This window comes from Danio aesculapii, chromosome 18 (assembly GCF_903798145.1).
Source record: "Danio aesculapii chromosome 18, fDanAes4.1, whole genome shotgun sequence".
Classification (NCBI taxonomy): Eukaryota; Metazoa; Chordata; class Actinopteri; order Cypriniformes; family Danionidae; genus Danio; species Danio aesculapii.
The window spans coordinates 34,327,418-34,342,741 of NC_079452.1; the positions used below are offsets into that span (position 1 = coordinate 34,327,418).

Sequence of the window (15,324 nt, forward strand, 5' to 3'; positions counted from 1 at the left end):
CTTTCTTAAATATTTCCCAAATTATGTTTAACAGAGCAAGGAAACTTTCACAGTATGTCTTTTCTTCTGGAGAAAGTCTTAGTTGTTCTTTTTTCAGCTAGAATAAAAGCCGTTTTTAATTTTTTATGAACCATTTGAAGGTCAAAATTATTTGCCCTTTTAAGCTATATTTTTTCGATAGTCTACAGAACAAACCATTGCTATACAATAACTTGCCTAATTACCCTAACCTGTCTAGTTAACCTAGTTAAGCCTTTAAATGTCACTTTAAGCTGTACAGAAGTGTCTTGAAATATATCTAGTCAAATATTATTTACTGTCATCATGGCAAAGATAAAATAAATCAGTTATTAGAGATGAGTTATTAAAACTATTATGTTTAGAAATGTGTTGAAAAAAATCTTTCTTCCCTCCCTTAAACAGAAATTGGGGGAAAAAATAAACAGGTGGGCTTATAATTCAGGGGGGCTATTAATTCTGACTTCAACTATATATATATATTTCATCTTTATATATATATATATATATATATATATATATATATATATATATATATATATATATATATATATATATATAGCCCAAAGCTTACAGTTACTCAGATAACAACAGACAGAAGTGTCTCTCCATCCGTAGTACTGTATTATGATCAATATATAACTGAGGTCTGAAAACTACAGATATGCCTCTTTCAGTTGAACTCCAGATCTGTACACACATCTGAACTAGTCCTCTACACTGATCATTATAAAACACAACAAGCTTTCATACGGCTCGGTGTCAATGAACGCTTTTCATCTTTGAGCCACTCTATGACTCATATCTGGACAGACACAGACACTCTGTCTCTTTCAAGTGTGTATGAGAACCCCATGTTCCTTCTATTGTCTGCAGGACGAGTGTGTTTGTGCGTTACTCACAATAAGTGCTGTGTGGTTCTTGGTGCGGACTGCTTTGTGAAGGGCAGTAATGCCGTCTCTGGTCCTGAAATCCAGGTGAGCTCCTCCATTCTTCAGGACCTTTATGAGCTCTGCACAACCTTCCAGCTGCGACGCCATCGTCAGTGGACATTCTGCTCAAACAGACACAGCAGCTTCAGTGCATTTATGGTTTGTTTAAAAAGAGTGGTTAAAAAAAACTGAAATTAAAAAATAAATCCAATTGCTTTGGTCAGTGAAATGCAAAAGAAGAAGTTTTGAAGAATGTTTACACAGCTCTTTGAAACTTGATGACTAGTGATGCACTGACGATTATTATTTATACGGTAGATAAATGCAGATTGGCTAATTATGATGCAGATTTATTTCCACATTTTTTTTAAAGGAACAGCACTTCTGTTTTTAAAGGAACAGTACTTCTTTTTTAAAGGAACAGCACTTCTTTTTTTAAAGGAACAGTACTTCTGTTTTTAAAGGAACAGTACTTCTTTTTTAAAGGAACAGCACTTCTTTTTTAAAGGAACAGCACTTCTTTTTTTAAAGGAACAGCACTTCTTTTTTTAAAGGAACAGTTCTTTTTTTAAAGGAACAGTACTTCTTTTTTTAAAGGAACAGTTCTTCTTTTTTTTAAAGGAACAGCACTTCTTTTTTTAAAGGAACAGCACTTCTTTTTTTAAAGGAACAGTTCTTTTTTTAAAGGAACAGTACTTCTTTTTTTAAAGGAACAGTTCTTCTTTTTTTTAAAGGAACAGCACTTCTTTTTTAAAGGAACAGCACTTCTTTTATTAAAGGAACAGTTCTTCTTTTTTTAAAGGAACAGCACTTCTTTTTTTAAAGGAACAGTACTTCTTTTTTTAAAGGAACAGTTCTTCTTTTTTTTAAAGGAACAGTACTTCTTTTTTTTAAAGGAACAGTACTTCTTTTTTAAAGGAACAGTACTTCTTTTTTTTTAAAGGAACAGTACTTCTTTTTTTAAAGGAACAGTTCTTCTTTTTTAAAGGAAAAGCACTTCTTTTTTTAAAGGAACAGTGCTTCTTTTTTTTAAAGGAAAAGCACTTCTTTTTTTAAAGGAACAGTTCTTCTTTTTTTAAAGGAACAGCACTTCTTTTTTTTAAAGGAACAGTACTTCTTTTTTTTAAAGGAACAGTTCTTCTTTTTTTAAAGGAACAGTACTTCTTTTTTTTAAAGGAGCAGCACTTCTTTTTTTTAAAGGAACAGTACTTCTTTTTTTAAAGGAACAGTACTTCTTTTTTTTAAAGGAACAGTTCTTCTTTTTTTAAAGGAACAGTACTTCTTTTTTTTAAAGGAGCAGCACTTCTTTTTTTTAAAGGAACAGTACTTCTTTTTTAAAGGAACAGCACTTCTTTTTTTAAAGGAACAGTTCTTCTTTTTTTAAAGGAACAGTACTTCTTTTTTTTAAAGGAACAGCACTTCTTTTTTTAAAGGAATATCACTTCTTTTTTAAAGGAATATCACTTCTTTTTTAAAGGAATAGCACTTCTTTTTTAAAGGAACAGCACTTCTTTTTTAAAGGAACAGCACTTCTTTTTTTGGTAATAGGCTCATTTTAACCTAGAGTTAATTTTACCTTAAGTACCCAAAATCATTTTACCCTATGTCTAGGGTTAAGCAGAGCTTTACAATTTTCTGAATCCATTCAGCTGATTCCTTAGCTTAGCATAAATCATTGAATTGGATTAGACCATTAGCATCTCAATGAAAAAAATTCAAAAGAATTTCAATCATTTTCCTATTTAAAGCTTGGCTCTTTTGTGGATTATTTGTGTAATAAGATGGGTTGAAAAGTTTAGAAGTTGCTATTTTCTTGGTTGATATGGCTAAATCAAGAGTATTGTTTCTAGCCATATCGACCTAGAAAATAGCAACTTTTCCGTCGGTCTTAGTACACATTAGCCCCTTTCACACATACAGACATTTATGAAAATTACCGGCAATTTCCAGAAAGGGACCAGGTGTAAACAGGACCTTTTTGAAAAAAACAGTAGAATCTTTTGGTAATTTTCCGGAAAGAGAAGTTGGAACATTACCGGTAATTTGCCGGGAAAACTGCATTGTGTGAACGCAGAAAGAAAATTGACAAAAGAGCGCGTTCACGCTTAGAACGCACTGACATGAGACATCTACTCCAGCCAATCAAATGAATTCACATCTGCGTTGTTTATGAAAATAAACAATTTAAATCCTTCTCCAGACAAAATTAGCTGCTGCTTGTTAGTTGGATAACGTTTCTATGCTCCTTCTTAGACCCAACTGTGGAAAAAATTAGTTTACCTGCCAGCTCTGCATGACGCGTGTGCATGTGAAGGAGCACTCCGGAACTGAAATGGACATCTCGATATGCGAAAGTGTGCTTTTTATCGATGTTGTTCACAATAACCATCAGAATTTGTAATGTTGTCAAATGTGTAAACAAGACTCTTTTTAGCTGCAGTTAGCACTATTGTAATGTTAGCAGATTTTTTTCTTGTTATTTGGACCGTCTCTGGGGCAAAATCAGCTACATGAGTGCTAAGGTTTTAAATAAAAGTGAAACCATCAAGAAAAAGACTGACCCCATTCATGTTTAATACAAGCACAGCCGTTTAGAGCTAAGCTTTGGAGAATGATGTCAGAATTTACTTGTATTTTGGAATAAATGTGTAAATGTTCCTTTACGGAAAAATCCTGGAATGTCCTTGGCTGTGTGAACATCGCTTTTTTTCAATTTATTCAAGTTGTTCCGGTAAACTTCTAGATATTTACCGGTACCACTACATGACATGGGCTATTGTAACAGAAGAGTCAAGCTTTAAAATAAGAAATTCATTGAAACTCTTTTTGTAATATTTTGAGTGAGATGCTTATGGTCTAATTTGAGTCAGTGATTTATGCTAAGCTAAGCCAAGCTAAAAGTGCTCCCGCCAGACCTGGGGCCTCATTTATCAATGCTGCGTACGCACAAAAAGTCAATAAATGTGCAAATAATATGTAATGCTCAAATGCTCAAATGCGCTTAACAAATATTGTAGCAAGGTGGCCTTGGTCAATCCATGATTAATTCATCCTCACAAACAGCATGGTTGGGATGAGGTTTCAAGGTGGCAGGGTGCGGATTGGGTGGCTTCTTGGTGAGTGATATATTTAAAGATATTATTCCAGCTAAGTTTTTTTTATTTTATTTTCATTCATTCATTCATTCATTCATTCATTCATTCATTCATTTTCTTGTCGGCTTAGTCCCTTTATTAATCTGGGATCGCCACAGCGGAATGAACCGCCAACTTATCCAGCATTTGTTTTACGCAGCGGATGCCCTTCCAGCCGCATCCCATCTCTGGGAAACATCCACACACACTCATTCACACTCATACACTATGGACAATTTTAGCCTACCCAATTCACCTGTACCACATGTCTTTGGACTGTGGGGGAAACCGGAGCACCCGGACGAAACCCACGCGAACACAGGGAGAACATGCAAACTCCACACAGAAATGCCAACTGACCCAGCCAAGGCTCGAATCAGCAACCTTCTTGCTGTGAGGCGACAGTACTACCTACTGCGCCACTGCGTCGCCTTATTTTATTTTATTGAGCGCAATTATTTAACTGCATATCAGGAAACCGCGGTTATCCTTTAAACACGTGGCTGTTAACCCCCCTCAACAACCCACAAACTGACATATGATACCTATTCTCGCACTCAGTCAGTTGTAGAGCGGGCGATTGGGCAGCTGAAATGCTGGTGGCGCTGCCTTGATAAGAGTGAAAGGGTGCTGCTATACTGCCATAACAAAGTGTTTCTCTAATACATCTGTGCCTCCCACAGACACAGAAACTACACCAGACAGCTAAAGTGTCGCTCACAATTGAGGCAACTCTCTGCTCAAAAGGTGTTAGTTTAGCATCCCCTGCTCCCCCGCCTGTTCGGTCCACACTTTTGACGGTGCGCCGCTGTTCTTCTCTTAACGTGCACCTTTATATCGGACCATTTCTTTTTTAATTCACTCACAGTGCGATGTTCAGACCCCACTGCATTAACCGCGTCAGCTAAACTCTCCCGCTTTATTTTTTTTACTTTTGTTATTAATTCCAAAGGACAAAATTGCAAATAATAAATTTTTTCTTCGGTCTACCTCCGATAGGAGCACCTCCAATTCACATTCTGTGAAGTTTCTCTTTTTGCTTGCTTTTGCCATTGATTTTTCGCTTGGTTTTGCCAAAGTAGAGTCATTATTACCATATTTATTATGGGGAGAAGGCAGGGAGGGGTTTTGCACTCGTGCACGTGCACTTAGTTTCACGTTAATTCAGATGTACAAAGAGAATATGTGTGGGATTCAGCGTACGCAGAGTTTCATACATCTGCATATTTACAGTTTTGTCCGTACGCAATGTTTTAGTATTAATTCAACGCAAGTCTTTGTACTTGAGGCCACTGGAGATCGGTTGACTGAAATCAAAAATGGTAAAACTCAACTGTTTATTTGTAGAGGAGGCATATTTCCCAAAAAAGGAATAAAAAGGAGTTTTTTCTTAAAGCAAGCAAAAAAAAAAAACAGTAGACAGGCTGAATAAAAATGGAACTTCAGTCTCTGAAAGTAGGTGGCACTTATAGAAAAGGAAGAATACTGTACAAGTGTTTCCTTACAAAAGCAGCTGTGCTAGTATTTAATATGCATTACAAGGACATTACCGTAGAAATTGTTTTTGAAGATTGTGTTTATTTTTTATCAAACAAAAGAACTGTTTTCTGGCTGGTCGATCTGTGTTTTTCTATTGATAACTGATTACAAAGTCATTTTCACTGATTTTTTTGTTTGTTTTGTGTGTTTGTTTTTTGCCAAAGTGTTTCATCTCGATTCCATCATTCTGTTCTGGTGTTTTTCTTTTCCGCAAAAGGTCAACAATACATAGACTGTGGTCAGATTGTTCTGCTTCTGTCTCCAGACAGCTGGACACAGATTTTGAAATGCTACACAAGCGGGAGGTCGCGGATGCTCTATCTGTAACAGTTACACACGTGTTTACAAACACAAACTCTTCAATTCCTGTCCATCAGTGTGACCAGAGGTCAGTCCTAAACCCGTTCCAAACAAACACATGAATAAATCTGAATAAGTATGAGGGAATTTGCATAGAAGGTATCTTTTCTTCATGTTGCACTGAGGGAGGTCAAACTTGATTGCAGTTCATCATTCACGCAGAACACTTTCTCTCTTCTTTCACTGTAATTGAAACTGTAATGAGGCTTTATAAGTTATCAATGCTTAATGTTTAATGAAATATGTTTATTTTGAAATGTCTCTTTACATATATGAATGAGATCTGATTATGGCAAAAAACTGATTTGGGAAAAATAATCTGTGATGGATGGGCAATTTTAAATGTCTCTGATGAGTTTTGAAAAAGATATCATTATTATTTTGGCTAATATTTTACATAATAGTTATTACAGTGTAGTAGCTAAAAGCCATATTTATATTTTCTTATTATATTTCTTACATTTTTCTATTTTTTGAAGAAATGATAACAGTGTTGGAATTATAAAATAAAAAATAAAATAAATTAAAATAAATAAAATAAAATAAAATAAAATAAAATAAAATAAAATAAAAATAAAAAAAATAAAATAAACTAAACTAAAATAAAATAAATAAAATAAAATAAAATAAAATAAAATAAATAAATAAAAATAAATAAATAAAACAAATAAAAATGCCTTGAATAATGTTTTTAAAATATATTTTACAACTAAAATCTGTATTATTATTATTATATTATTATTATTACTATTATTATTATTAATTTCAGTTCCAATTATTTTTGATCATTAATTAAAAGAAATATTTGGCAATGACAGCAATAAGAAAGAAATATACTATATATACATATATATATATAATACTATATATACTATATATATATATATATACTATATATATATATATATATATATATATACATATATATATATATATATATATATATATATAGATATATATATATATATCTATACATAATATATATATATCTATATATATATATATATATATAGTATATATTACTATATATAATATACTATGGCATTATATATATACTATATGTATATAATATATATATATATATATATATATATATATATATATATATATATATATATATACTATATGTATATATATATATATATATATATATAATATATATATATATATATATATATATAATATATATATATATATCTATATATAAATAAATGGATATAATATGTATTATAAATATGTGCATAATATATATGTATAAACTGTATTTTCTGCACCATAAGGCGCACCGAATTATAAGACGCAGCGTCTCAATTACGGGGTCTATTTATGTACTTAACCCATACATTAGGCACACCATAATCTAAGGTGCATGCTAAAAACTACGGTCTACAAAAAGGTAACAGAAGCATTGGCTGCAACAATGAATCCGAATAAAAATTGATTAAAATCGATTACTAAAAGCTAAAGGCAATGAATTTCATAAGCGATTCTTTGTGTCATGTGACGCGGAGACGTTTGATTATTAAAATAACTTTGAGCGTAGAGCGGAGTGAACACACTCTGCCTCTCTCACGCTCTGATGCCAGCAGAGTTCTGCGCCTCATAGACAGGACAGAGCAAAAAAAACGAGAGGAAAATACATGGCGAAGGCAGAGAAGTCTGTGCGACCCAAGTGTGGGAGCATTTCACAATAAATAAAAAAAAAAAGTGTGATAACGGCCAATATGCTAAAGTGTGACAGGAGCACCATGGCTATGATCCAGTCTTTGTTGAAGTTTTAGACATGTAAATACACACAAGTGTAAATGTTTAATATACACACAAGTATTAGTGAAACAATAGATTTACAGTTTGTAAAACTCACAAGAACGTCTTTGGAAGTCTAGCAATCCATTCAAATATTATTTACCAATGTGTATTATTCATATCATATAGTGAAAGTAACAATAAAGTTTAATTTATTCCTCTCCCACCTGACCAGCCACTTGCCTGCATGCATTTTTCTGAGTAACTGGTGAATTTACGTGATGAAATCTGTGTGTATTGCTTTTATGAATAAGGTATGCGGCGGCAGCAAGTAAACATGGTGATGCCCATCTCACGTTATAGATCACGATCAAGATCATTTAAACATCTTTTAAACAACAAAAACACTCTAATTGTCATTAAACAATAATACTTATATAATTTGTATTAAAACAGAAAAGTATAATAAAAGGGATACATCTGTCATACAGCGCTATAGCTACGCATTGCCACAAAAACACATACAGTAAAGGTGAACGTTTTAAAATAGTGATCACCTAACAAAACTCACTCCCGGGGTAAGAAAGAATTTTTTAACTCACCAGTGAAAGGGTAATAACAGATGTACAGCAGTGGGTGGTATAGTTACTTTTAGTATAGTTTTTTCTAGTCTTGCATAGCAAGACTAAAGACACATTTTTATTACTCGCCTTCTTTGGATCTTTTTTCCATCTGTTGTCAGTATAGTGACACTGCAAAAAAGCTTTTCTTACTTAGTTATTTCGTCTCGTTTCCAGTCCAAATTTCTAAAAAAATCTTAAATCAAGACGAGACAAGAAAAATAGCATAAGAAAATTAAGTGATGCTTAAAACTTCTGTTTGAGATTATATCTCATTAAGATTGTTTTTCTTACCCTTTAGCAAATAATTTGTTTGATTTAAGCAAACAATCAATTTTGAGGTGGAAAACAGACATAATTTTTTATGCTGTTTTCCTGCGTTTTCAGTATGTATCTTGATTTAACCATTTTTTTATATATTGGATTGAAAACAGGACAAAACTACTAAGTTCGTTTATTATTATTATTATTATTCTTATTATTATTATTATTATTTATTATTATTTATTATTATTATTATTATTATTATTATAACAGCTCTTCAGGGATATTGTTCAAGGACAACAGGTTTGTGCCAGTTTCTAAAAATTTTAGTTTTTTTTTGAATAAAGGGTTGAAAATCAATACTTTTCTTTTTTTTATTCGATTTATTGATTAATCGGAAAAATAATAGACAGATTAATCGTTTTTTTTAAATAATCATCAGCTGCAGCCCTAGTCCAGAGGTTAGTTCTTTTTTAAACGCTGCCACACAGAAATGCCAAACTGACCCCGCGAGGCTCGAACCAGCCAACCTTCTTGCTGTGTTATATTATGCTGTGTTTTGCCATAATATAATATAATATAATATAATATAATAATTAATATAATATAATATATATAATATAATATAATATAATATAATAAATATAATATAATATAATATAATTTTATATAATATTATTTAAATGAATCTTTCTTATTTTTTTTATTATTACCTTTCAAGGAGACATCAAATCTACCAAAAGAATCATTGACTTAGGGGTCCAAACAGATCTCTACTATCCCCTGTGCGGCAAGCAAGAGTTCTTCAGTTTCAATTCAGCTGTGGACTGACCCAAAGCCAAGAGATAAACGCTGCGAGATCGGGTCATGGCACCAATTTAACAGTACTGAGCAAAGTCAACATGTACACACAGGCGCACACACACAGAGGACTGTGTATTCAGAAGATGTTAGTGAATCTTGAGTAAAGGTGGTGCAGTGTCACTTACCTCCGGTGTCTGGGTCGTGGTAGTTTGGGTCGAGCCCTTTCTCCAGAAACTTTGATACCTTCTCAACGTTCCTCTGCTGAACATATTCCATAAACTTCTTCAAGTTAGCCTGAGGGAATGAGAAAGGAGACAGAAAGAAAGAGAGGGAGAGAGAGATGTGAGGCAAACTGAATAATGCAAAAGAAGGATAAAAGCAAAAACAGACGAGTTTTCCCAAGCGGAAGAAACCGAGATGGAATAAGCTCCACACTACTCCACAGAAAGGACTTTAATTTTAGCTTTTCGGGGATACGTAGACGAAAGCCTTAATAAATGCATTAGAAGAGTGCTTGATGCACAATTCCTGATCTTTAATGCATTGTTTAATATCATATAGCAATAGTTTAAAATACACTCAATGACAGCTCTAGTTAAATTTTTAAGCCACATTGAGGCCTGATTACTGCCACACCAGTTTGCAATTAATAAATAGAACCTGCCTGACAAAGTAGACCAAAAGATCCTCAAAAGCTTGACATCATGCTGAGATCCAAATAAATTCAAAAACAATAAAAAAGAAAATCATTGAGATCTACCAGTCTAGAAAAGGTTATAAAGCCATTTCTAAAGCTTTAGGACTGCAGTGAACAACAGTCATTATCTGCAAATGGCAAAAACATGGCTCAGTGGAGAACCTTCCCAGAAATGGTTGGCTGACCAAAATTACCCATAAAACTTAGTAACAACTATTCAAGAGGTCACACAAAGAACTCACAACAACATACAAAGGACTGCAGGCCTCACTTGCCTCAGTTAAGGTGAGTGTTCATGACTCCACCATAAGAAAGAAACAAAAAAAAATGAAAAAAAATGAATATATATGCGAAGAATATGGTCATATATGAACATATATAAAATGCTAGCTGATATTTGAATGCATATATACATATCAGTTGTTGAAAATATCTATATGCAAAACAGTTTTGCAATATTTATTTATATGCATATGACATATTTTATATATGTGAAATCCAAATATGGTTAACTATCCCATGATGCACCATGAGAGAATTCATGAATGGGAGTGAAGCGATGCAACTGATGTGGGTAGGTCATGTGATAACAAAATGGCGAATGTAGTACAGCAGAGTTCCATTCATACTACTGACATTCATACCTTAGAACATATTTTTCTAACAGACAAGTAGTTCATTTAAATTTAAATGCAGTACCCATTGTAAAACCCAACAGTTAACTTTATCAAATGAAATGAGTGAATATATACAAATTGATATATATACAGTTGAAGTCAGATTTTTTAGCCCGTTTACTTTTTCCCCAATTTCTGTTTAAGGGAGAGGAAGATTTTTTCAACACATTTCTAAACATAAAATTTTAATAACTCATGTCTAATAACTGATTTATTTGATCTTTGCCATGATGACAGTAAATAATATTTGACTAGATATTTTTCAAGACACTTCTATACAGCTTAAAGTGACGTTAAAGGCTTCTAACTAGGTTAATTAGGTTAACTAGGCAGGTTAGGGTAACTAGGCAAGTTATTGTATAATGATGGTTTGTTCTTAAGACAGTCGAAAAAAAATAGCTTAAAAGGGGCTAATAATTTGACCTTTAAATTGTTATAGTAATAGTAATAAAAGCAATAATGACTGAAGTAATAATTTAATTTGAAACTACATACAATAAGAGAGCAGTTATTTAATATTTTAATAATTATTTAACAATTTACCTTTTCTTTTTTTACATTTATTAAATGATACATTTTCTTGATGAACAGAATAATTTTCTTTGAAAAATTTTATTCAACTTTGGACTGGTAGTGTTTATAAAATATGGTTGTAATAAATAATTTATTTAAACTCACTAATTTCAGAGATAAAAAATCAAAGTCACTTTAGGTCAAACAAAAACCTGAAATGAGCATCTTTGTCTCTTAGATTTATTGAATTCCTAACTAATGGTCCAAATAATTATCTAATTATTTTAGAAAAAAATTATCCACATAACAATTAGGAGTTGACAATATTACTACAGATATAACATGTACAGTGCATCCGGAAAGTATTCATAGCGCTTTACTGTTTCGACATTTTTTTATGTTACAGCCTTATTCCAAATTGTTTCAATTCGTTTATTCCTAAAATTCTACACACAATACCCCATAAAGACAATGTGAAAAAGATTTTATGAAATTGTTGCAAATTTTTTAAAATAAAAAAACTGAAAAATCACATGTACCTTTGCCGTGAAACTCTAAATTGAGCTAAGGTACATTCTGTTTCCACTGATCATTCCTAAGATGTTTCAGCAGTTTAATTGGAGTTCACCTGTGGTGAATTCAGCTGATGTTCCAGGGTCGACAGTGCATGTCAAAGCAAAAACCAGCATGAAGACAAAGGAATTGTCTGTAGACCTCAGAGGACAGGATTTTCTCGAGGCACAAGGCTGGGGAATTTCTGCTGCTCTGAAAGTTCCAATGAGCACAATGGCCTCCATCATCTGTAAGTGGAAGATGTTTGGAACCAACAGGACTCTTCCTAGAGCTGGCCGGTCATCTAAGCTGAGTGATCGGGGGAGAAGGGCCTTAGTCAGGGAGGTGATCAATAACCCAATGTTAACTCTGTCTGAGCTCCAGCGTTCTTCTGTGGAGAGAGGAGAAACTTATAGAAGGACAACCATCTGTGCAGCAATCTACCAATCGGGCCTGTATGGTAGAGTGGCCAGACGGAAGCCAAACCCTGCCTGGAATTTGCCAAAAGGCATCTGAAGGACTCTCAGACCATAAGAAACAAAATTCTGATGAGACTAAAATTTTACTTTTTGGAGTGAATGCCAGGCATTACATTTGGAGAAAACCAGGCACCGCTCATCACCAGGCTAATACCATCCCTACAGTGAAGCATGGTGGTTTTAGGATCATGCTGTGGGGAGGTTTTCAGCAGCAGGAACAGGAAGACTAGTCAGGACAGAGGAAAAATGAATGCAGCAATGTACAGAGACATGCTGAATGAAAACCTGCTTCAGAGTGCTCTTGACCTCAGACTGGGGCGACGGTTCATCTTCCAGCAGGACAATCACCAAAGCACACCACCAAAAATATCAATGGAGTGGCTTCACAACAACTCAATGAATGTCCCTTGAGTGGCCCAGCCAGAGCCCAGACCTAAACCCTATTGAACATGTCTGGAGAGATCTGAAAATGGCTGTATACTCTCGCTTCCCATCCAACCTGATAGAGCTTGAGAGGTACTGCAAAGAGGAATGGGCAAAAATTCCCAAAGACAGGTGTGCCAAGCTTGTGGCATCATATTAAAAAAAGACTGAGGTTGTAATGCTGCCAAAGGTGCTTCAACAAAGTATTGAGGTGTATTGACAGGTTTATTTTTAATAAATTTGCAACAATTTCATAAAATCTTTTTCACATTGTCATTATGGGGTATTGTGTTATAGAATTTTGAGGAAATAAATGAATTTGATCCATTTGGAATAAGGCTGTAACATAAACAATGTGGAAAAAGTGAAGCGCTATCAATACTTTCTGGATTAAAAAACTTAAATAAATGATTCATTCAATTAATTTTTTTTAAGTAACTGGTTGCAAACAATGTATATGGGCTGAATTTAAACAAACAAACTAAATGTACTAATGTTCAACTTAATTTGTTCATTTGTTTAAATTCACCCCATATAAATAGTTTGCAACCAGTTACTGGAAAAAATTAGTAAATCTAATGAATAATTGTTTTCAGTGTAGCTTTTTAATGTCACATTCTATAGATGTTATATCTGTAGTAATAGTGTGTACCCCTAATTAAAATGAAGAGTAAATCCAAACAATATTATTTTTAAAGTGCATCATGCATTGACTAAGACTGATGTGCTTTTAATAAACAGTTCACAAATAAACACACTCATATACAAGTCAAAATACTTTTTAATGTAAAAAAATGCAAACATTAGATTCAGTTGAAAGTTATTTTCCCCAACCTAAAAACAAAGGAGTCCACCAAGAATCCAACACACACACACACAGTAGTATTACATTAGTGTAGCTCTACTGTATCTTACCATGTCTGGTCTTGCAGCCTGTTACATAAACCCCCTCTGAAGATCGAGGCTGGCCAAACACACACACACACGCGCAAACGCACGGACACACGCACACACACACACGCACACACACACACACACACACACACACACACACACACACACACACACTCTCTCTCTCTCTCTCTAACACCTGTCCCCTGCCAACAGCAAGTAAAGGTGTGGGTTTCTCACCATGTGTGGCGTTAGCTGATCTCCTGCGTCTTCATCTACTCTGATGTGCTTCAAGTCATCACACCGCCCTGATTCCACCCCGACACACACTACCATCTGAGCATCTCCGTTTCTCTCACACACACTCACTCACACATGCTCTCCGCAGCTCCGCCTTTCCATGCGGTGAATATTAGAAACTCACTCTCTCTGCCCGCTCTCGCTCTCGGCCACTCACACTGTTGTTATGGAGATGGGATACAAAAGAATTGTTGGCAAAGAGAGAGAGAGAGAGAAAGAGAGAGACAGTGTGTGTGTTTGTGTTGCGAGCCGGGCTTAAAAACCTCTAGTGGTTATTTGATGAGAGTAAACTCATTGGATGGTGGCAAACCAAACAGCTTTTCTGCTATGAGAAGAACAAATCATAGTGTAATATCACAGCTCTGTCCACGTACCGACTAATATTTCCACACATTTTCAGCTGGAGTACAACTATCGCCTCGAAATCCCACTGAAATCCCATCGTAACTGTGACTGAACAATATTGTGGATAATGAAAGTTACAAGTCTGCCAATGGTGGTTGATGGGTTTGTTTATACTAGCTACTTTCTTCTGGTGTTTTTATTAGCAATTGTGGATAATAAGAACTGGGAGTGTTGATGTATGTGTTACTGTACAACAAATACAAACAATATTGTAGTCCGCCAATGTTATTGTGACAGAATGATAGACTGAATTCATAACATGTATGCGTATACACTGCAAAAAAAAAAAAAAGCTTTTCTTCAATTTTTGTCTCAATTCTTGTTTGAATATCTAAATAAAAAGTAAATTGAGAAGCATTTTATAGATGAGCAAAACATATCATCGAAGTAATAGTAATGTGAAAATTTGTTGTTTTTTTCTTAAAACTAGCAAAACAATCTAGTTTATTAATCCCACTTTATTAATCCCACCAAGTGCAATTAAATGAGGGCAGTAGCATCATGATACAACAAACACATAAAGAGACAAATCACTTACAAAAAATATTTTAAAAACACCAATCCAGCATCATAATAACTTCATAATTAACACAAAAAAACAGCAATAAGAAATTACCCATACATTAAAATATATATATTGTAAGTTTATAAAGACTTATTGCCTCAGTATGGAAAACGTAAATAAAAAAACTAAATTGTGATTTTTAAATTTACTTTGACTTGTATTTCAGTGCAGACAATATGAACACTAAATAGGTAATGTTTTGTCCAGTTAACTTCCTTTAATTTGTAAATATACATCCTTTCCTGTCATTCAGACCTGAAATGCATTCCGAAAAAGTTGAGACAGGAGCAATTTAAGGCTAGTAATCTAGTAAATTGCTTAAATAATGATGTGATTTGAAGCAGGAGATGTCAACAGTTGATTGAGTGTAATTATGATTTGTTACAAAATCAGAATCCAAGAAAG

The 15,324-nt window shown here is 33.8% G+C and overlaps 1 protein-coding gene across 1 annotated transcript in view; it reads right to left on the bottom strand.

Moving 5' to 3' along the window:
• Nucleotides 1–15,324, bottom strand: part of shank3a (SH3 and multiple ankyrin repeat domains 3a) — a 320,891-nt gene that overhangs the window by 228,093 nt on the left and 77,474 nt on the right. Inside the window, 2 exon segments of the mRNA XM_056478459.1 lie at nucleotides 921–1,072; nucleotides 9,603–9,711. Coding sequence (XP_056334434.1) covers nucleotides 921–1,072; nucleotides 9,603–9,711 — 261 coding nt within the window.